At 41.2% G+C, this 7849-nt stretch overlaps 1 protein-coding gene across 1 annotated transcript in view; it reads right to left on the reverse strand.

Moving 5' to 3' along the window:
- Positions 1-456: 456 nt before the first annotated feature.
- c9h13orf42 (chromosome 9 C13orf42 homolog) overlaps positions 457-7849 on the reverse strand; it is a 10483-nt gene continuing 3090 nt past the window's right edge. The window contains exon 3 of the mRNA XM_088353516.1: positions 457-710. Within this exon, the coding sequence (XP_088209642.1) occupies positions 457-710 (254 nt within the window). The remainder of the gene's footprint in view (positions 711-7849) is intronic.

A 7849-nucleotide genomic window follows, 5' to 3' on the forward strand; every position in this document is an offset into this window, starting at 1 on the left:
CCAGCAGGTAGAAGCTGGATTTCTTCTTCAGGGTGGTTGCTGGGTGACCTCCAACAGTGCCACTACACGCAGGTAGCAGCGGAAAGAAGCATTACAGTACTAAGCTCTACTCGGAAAAAGGCGTACACAACACAAAATCTAACTAACAGCAATGTCTGGATATTTTTCGATATCCCGAAAAAAAATGTTCGTAACTCGAATGTTCGTAAGTAGGGAAGGGTCTGTGTATAAAAAGAAAAAAATAGTAATTTGCTGCCCCCTGCTCATATGGATGAGCGTTACAGTTACCGGAAGAAAGATGCTGAACAATGGCGTGCTTTCCTGCAAAGATAAAATTGGGCAACTTCCGAGCTGTCACGGCACACTGGCTGAAAAACACTACTCTACATGCGTGGCACTTTGACTTGCGTTTTTTTGAAGAAAAAAAAAACAGTTCTCTTTCCAGTCACATGAGAATCAACTCCAGGGCTTTTTGGACTTGAAACGAAGCGTCTGCAGTGCGCTCTCCACCACTTTGGGCAGATGGATGGGGTTCCTCTGCAGGCGCAACCTGCTGCTCGTCGACCCACTTTGCTTCTTCTTCCCACGGGAGGATTTTTTATCGGCTTGGTCGAGGACTTCCTCCTTCTGTCTGTCTGGGTCACCTGCCGCCCGAGGAACCCGTAAGAACCAATTGGAGTGGAGGTCGTGTTCTGCTGAGCTGGATGCAACTGTTTATGGAACGAAGGAGGGAGTCATTGTCAATGTTAAAGGGACACTGTGTAAGACCACTTGAGGCTTCAGTTATCGCGGGTTCACTGCTTTGCAGATTTTGAACTGAGTTGTCATTGATATCATAATATCGTGTATTGTGTTCTGAGCGGACAGCAGGAGGCAAATGATATCACATGGGCGATTAGGGATGGCTATGTGTGTTGGGTGGGCGTGACTGTGTGCTTAACTGTGATAGACGGGTATATCCGTCAGTCAAATAGCCACAGTGGGCGGGAACACAAGTCAATGAGTCCACCCAAATCAATCTGCAAAGCACTGCTACAGCTACAGCTAGTATTTCAGCAGCTCGTTACATTGAAAATAAATTCATCAATTAAATCAGACTCTGAGGAACGTCAAAAGAGCGCAAAAATGCTGATCACCAGTAGTGCTAGACGGATTGTTATCGGGTGTGGGAAGTGAATGAGGTGGCGTTTGGAGTCAAGGCAACAGAAGAACTGAAGGTCTAAACCTCACATTCTCTAGAATCAATACAAAACGTTTATAAGATAGCTTGTGTATTTTAGCTTATTATTCAAATGATTTTTTTTTTCCACGAATGAAGCTTTATTAACAAATAATAAGCAATATCTCTTTGATGTTTTCGGCATGAACATTTGTTCATCTGAGAGATTCTATCCAGTTCTTTTAGACTTACAGTTGTCTTGTTGAACAAAATCACTTACCGTATAAACTTGCTTATGAGCAGAATTTGGAACTATACAATGCAATACTGAAATTAGGCGTTTGGCTTGTTTGCGCATAAAACTAATTGAACACAAGGGCATAGCTGCTCAATGGGCTTGGGTCATGCGATGCCTTCATGCTCCCCCTCGCCCGATTTTTTATTTTCAATTGGCGCCGTAGGTTGGCGAAAAAGAGAACGGCTATCGCTCAGCCAACTATTTTTATATGGACCAGTGACGCTCGAGCAGATCATGCCTCTATGGGCGTGATCTAAGATATCTGATACTCGTAGTATCGGGTGACGGGGTTTGAAATTGCTAAATTTGTTTGAAAGCCAAAGAAGTGAGAAATTTGCGTAATGTTCTGTACTTGAGAATGTCCCTCCAATCGACATAATTGCGTATGGTGAGAACATTATTTTATCAATACATTGCTCTGGATGTTTTAATTATCGTAAAATCCGGACTATAGAGCGCACCTGATTATAAGCAGCACCCACCACCTTTTAGGGGGATAACCACTTTTGTAGTTACACAAGCCGCACCTGCATATAAGCCGCATGCACCCACATAAAAACATGTAATATAATCACAAGTTTAGCCCAAACCCGACTTTAGGTCCCGCAATTGTAACTAAATATTTTGTAAACTATCCAAAAACCATAGTCGGCAACATGAACGGAAAATGATTCCGGTACTTAACGTTTGATGCAGACCTGTAGAGTCTAGGTCCCGTTGAAAGTAATCCAAGGAAAAAAATGTATATTTCCAAAGTTAAGGGTGGGAAAAATATATATCCACTATTGTCCGCCGCGACAACAAACAGATCTAACTCAGCTACATCCCACTTCCCGTCAGCCAGCGTTGGCTACGCCCCTTCTTTTTGATTCGCCCGTAGAAAACATAACAGAATAAGTCTCTAAAATAAATACATTACAAAAATATACAGTTGCAAATACATATTATACATGGTTACACATATTTACAAAGAAAGACGGTACACCGAGAGAGTTTTCGAATCTTTAATAATAATAATATAACTTTCATCCCAAATGGTGCCTGTGAAAGGTACCAACACGCTACTAGGTACACGCTCGCAACGCATCAAACGTGTCTATTAAAATAAACATACGGTAATTGCGAAATTCACGGTTGAACCGTCCTCTTCTTCCTCCTAATTCCTGTTGCCATCAAAAGCGTCTTCCTCATTATCGTCTTCCTCATTATCAGTATTCGAGCCCCGCTGGCGGCTGTTAGAAAAATTACATAAATTGGCCGCTTCACTGATTAAGCCGCAGGGCTGAAAATTTAGGAAAAAAGTAGCGGCTTATAGTCCGGAATTTACGGTACATTCATAACTTCATGTTATCAGGTTTCATTATGGTACATGGTGAATTGATACTTTCGGAAACTGTGCAAAGGAAGATGCCGTCGTTCCGTCCCTTCCAAAGCGAGCCACCCGAAATAAAGAGGGTGGAATTCCTTTTTGTGCTGGACTTATCTCATACCTGTCAACCTCCTCGGCTCCATGCCCGTACAAACTGTCGTATTTTCCCGTACAAAATACAAAATAATCGTACACCATATTTTTTTTTCGGAGTGATGCATGATGGGATATCCCCAGGCGGCAGATGCATGCAATTGACAAATTTGCGTTTTCCTTGTACGCCGTACTCGTCTTAAAATGCATAAAGAACGTACTTTGTACGGCAAAACCGTACAGGTTGACAGGTATGCTATCTACTCTACAATTGTGAAATACAGTAATGATGTACCTGCTTAAAGGTACAGTAAATGGTTTAAAACTGTTTTATTTTGATCTTTATTACCAGTATAAACTTATTCAAACAATCATTGTTGTTTAGGTATAGGTTTCTTTAGTATTTTGGGTAGTTTTTTTTAATTTTTAAAATTCTTTATAGTTTGTTGGCTTATTAAAAAGCCGTTTTAGGGGGTCGGTTTGCATGCATTGTAGGCTATATACAGTACCTCTCAAAGGTAAAACAACCCTTTCCCCTATTTAATGAGCTTTTGACTAAAATGCTTAGAAAACTTTGCAGCATTTGTTCATATGACCCGAACTCCTGTACGTATCTGTGATGCTTCGCTGTAATTGGCCGATGTCATACGAGATGCTGGTATCCTATTGGTTTACATCATGGACATGCCAATATGCTATTTGCTGAACTCCCTCCCACAATGCCTTTTTCTTTCTTTTATTCAGTTCAAAATATCGTGTGTTTAAAAAATACCTTGCGAGTCAGCGATACAATGCTGTGTTCTTGTGCTGTATTTATTAACAAGGTGGAATAGCTCCAATAATGTTGGAAGCGAGTAATATCTGTTAGAAAGCACAACAGTACTTTCTGTACGTAAGATAATTGTTAGACTTTAGCAAATACACAAAGTATCATACACCTAAGATGTTTAAAGGCACTGTGAGTGATATTTATTGCCTCCTAGTGGTACAAAAAATATTTCACTCAGTAAAAATAAAAACAAAAACCATTGATGTGAATACAAGCCATATATACCTGATTTATCATACCGATGTGAATTTTATATAGAAATCATAGGGCCAGGTATTTGTTTCCTTTTACATCGTGGAATCCCTACCTGAGGTCGCTTCCTTTTCGTCTGGCATCTTGCACTAATCTGTGATCCGTGTCATGATTACCAATTTGGATCACCTGTGCCCGCTCATTTGGCGCCAGCTACCTGATTGGTTCCCTGTCCCTTTTTAAACCTAGTCCTGTCAATCTCCGGTTGTCAGTCCGTCTGCGAGCCTCTGTTGTTACAAGGCAAGCCTTTTTCACCCTGACTCCCGCCTGTCCCGTTTTTGCACCCGTTTTTACACCTGTCCATTTTTGATCTCCCCGTTCGTCTCCGGCTACGACCCGTTTTTGATCCCAACCACGTCTGCTCTCCCGTCCCAGCTATCGACCTGTTTTTCTGTCCCTGACACTGCCATCTCCCGCTCCGGAAGATCCACTTCCGTATTCGGATCACGATCCGATTGCGAGAGCAACTTGCTTCTAGTGAGCACCGGATCGCAGGCGCTGCCCTTCCTTTTTTTATTCAATGAACTTGTGGTTAACGCTACGCATTTGGGTCCTATTTCCTTTCTGGCTGTGACAATCTGAGGCACTAGTTTTCATTCGCATTAGACAATACAGTGCCCTCTAGCGGTTAAATATTACACACAAGGCATTTAAGCTTCTACCTTTATGAATTTGAATTTTAGTTACGCATCTATCAACGGATGTTTATTTTTTTAAGCCCTTGTTGTTATGATGGAATTCTCATTTTTTTAATATGACACGGTTGACATCACCACCAAGCCGATGTTTTGATTACACTGATAAAGACGTAATTTTTCCCACGCCGACGACGGAGCACTGGAAATGTCAAGGTCACATTTGATTAAACACCCACGGTGAGACGATACGCAGCACTAAACAGCCACTTTAGATGAAAACCTTGCGCTACAGGACACACATAATTCAATTTGGACCATCAAACTTTGATTAAAATGGCATAATTTACAGCACTCTCCATCCAAGACAGGCAAGTATTTTCACTCAACCTTTAACTCTGGTATTTTACAGCGTCGGTAATTCCACAGTGCGTGCCCTGTAAAAATCATTACGCCTCTTCAAAAATTAAAACGCCCTTCTGAAGTTCTACTGACTCTGCACATAGTATGCAAATTTGAGTAACGGTAATACCCAAAAACTACAAATCCAATCAACCCCAATACGTATATTTTTGATCTCATTTGATGATATCAATAAGAAGCTCCTGAAACAGGGGTGGGAAAACTACAGACACTGGGCCTGATCAGGCACGCCAACGGATTTAATCCGACCTGTGAGACACAGCCAAGAGAAGCACAAGAGAAAAATGAGCCGCTGCATCAAATAATGACCTGAAGTTTGAAATATTCATGCTTGATCTTGCTAAATCCAGGCGTCACTACCAAAGCTGTATTTTCTGACTAGCATTTATCAACCAGAGAAATTTTTAAGAAAGAAACCATCCCAGTGTTATATTACTGAGAATAAAAGTTCACAGACGTGCTGTTTACGTTAATACGATTGCACTCACCTAGATTTAAAAAATACACAATTCAATATTAGCACTTGGGGTATGCTGTCCGAAACTTTCTTACGGTCTGCCGCCATCTTCTGGCTTAAAGTCATGATTGCAACCTTAGGAATCTTATCCTTGATGCACGTGCAAGTACATGCCTTTCTTAGACGGGCTCCGATAAACTCCTTTTTCATTTTGTGATTTGGGTTGACGTTTGCATTTTACTTAAAGCAAACCCTTTCTTTATTTCACCATTTTTATGCTACACCAACAAGTAAAGATAAATAAATAAAAATCAGGGACGAGCTTGATGTCTGGTTCCAGCATTCAACCCCGGCCTCCTTTTGTCGGGCCTAATGTGTTCCGCCCCAAACAGATTCTATAAAAATATCAAATTTTCAACTTTTTAAGGACTCCCCCTCTTTAAAGATTTAGCTCAATGGTTACTAAACTTTTGCAGGCTGGCGCCCCCTTGGCTCCCTAGTGAATTCCTAGCGCCCCCCGACACACACACATAAACACACACACACAGACACATATGGAAACAAACACCTCTTTCTTGATATTTGGTATGCTGCAATTTGACTGGGCCAGAGCGGCGTGCGGTAACCGGACCCTGATGCGTCGTCCACTGACTCGTCCTGCTGCACGTGTTGTGTACAAATCGTCAATCAAACGTTCGAACTTCTGACTTTGACTTCGGATAGCCGCCCCCCTACCGCCCCTTTCTTCCTCACCGCCCCCACCAAGATCTTTCCGCCGCCCCCAGGGGGCGGTACCGTCCACTTTGGGAACCACTGATTTAGCTCTTCCTTAATACATTTAAAACAGTGACATTTCCAAGTTTAAGTGAACATTAAAAAAATATATGCGCTAACCACTGTGCCGCCGTGCTGCCCCATAATGCTATCACATATGTAAAAAAATACTACAAATAAAATGCAGTTTTATTTTGGTGTCTTTTGATGTCCCCAACCCACCACAAAAATAAATAAATCAACACAACCGTATTATTTCTTTGAACAGCTCTAACAACTGGCCAATCATAAGTTTATGAAACTGGTAACGTTTATCAAAAGGCTCTCAGACGCCAACTCACCTCTGATTGGCTAAACCAAGACAGATGTTACGGGAGATGGCCTTCATAATTTTTTGTGAAACTCTCCGGGCAGATTTCTGAGCCAGTCAATAAGAAATGGCTGAAATGTGATTGGTTGAATACTTAAATATCCATCCATTTTCTGCTTGTCCTCAGTAGGGTCACAGGGATTCTGGAGCCCATCCCAGCTATCTTCGGGACACCCTGAACTGGTTGCCAGCCAGTCGCAGGGCACATAGAGAGAAAGAACTCACTCACTCATTGACACATAGGGACAATTTGGACCGGGCAGTTTACCTGAAATGCATTACAAACCGGTCATAGGGGCCTGCAAGGCCTTTTGTGCTGGCCTAAAATATCTGAATCGTGATGTTAATTATATTCTCTCTACATACTTAGACGTGGGTGACACGAAAGTTGAGTGGTTAGCGAGTCCGCGGCACATTTCTGAAGTCATTGGTTCAAATCCACCTACCAGCCTTCCTGTGCGGAGTTTCCATGTTCTCCCCGTGCCTGCGTGGGTTTTCTCTGGACACTCACAGGAAGCCACTGAATTATAAGTTATTTCTTTGCTATTACTTTTAATGAACCTTTTATTTGGTAAATCAATATGTTCATTTGTATATTTTGAGCGTTTCAAATCCAATTGGATGAAACGGTCCCTATTTTGACCAGTTAAGCATTGAAACATAAATTTTGCAGGTAAATACAAACAGGAGAAAAAGTATTTGCTCATGTTATCTATTTTACACATGTCTTGCAGAGGTATCGGATTTAAAACTCAATCTGCATATACAAACATTTTGATACATCAATCATCCGGCCCCTTTGCAAATTCTCTAATATCAACATGGCCAGTGATTTAAAATTTTTTATCTTAACAATCCAAACAATCTTGACAACTAGGTAAGATGGCGGCATGGATGCAGCGCCTCACAGATCTTCAGCTAATTTTCTATTTATTACTCTTCTCTTGTCTGTTTCTAGGCTTAAAACACACGTATATTCCATAGCCTATGATTCCATGTCGACAATATCTGTGTATTGTTTTTTTAATAATACGTCTGTCGCAACCTGCTTATCCTTTTTATTTGATCTTTTTATTTTATATTATACTTTAATTATTTTATATATAATTTTTAATGTTTGTTAATGCAACCTCCATTTCTGTCTTATCATCTTGAAAGAGGGATTACCGAATGTGCGGTCCCATTCTACA

Source organism: Urocampus carinirostris, chromosome 14, assembly GCF_059441175.1.
Source record: "Urocampus carinirostris isolate Australia breed hairy pipefish chromosome 14, RoL_Ucar_1.0, whole genome shotgun sequence".
Classification (NCBI taxonomy): Eukaryota; Metazoa; Chordata; class Actinopteri; order Syngnathiformes; family Syngnathidae; genus Urocampus; species Urocampus carinirostris.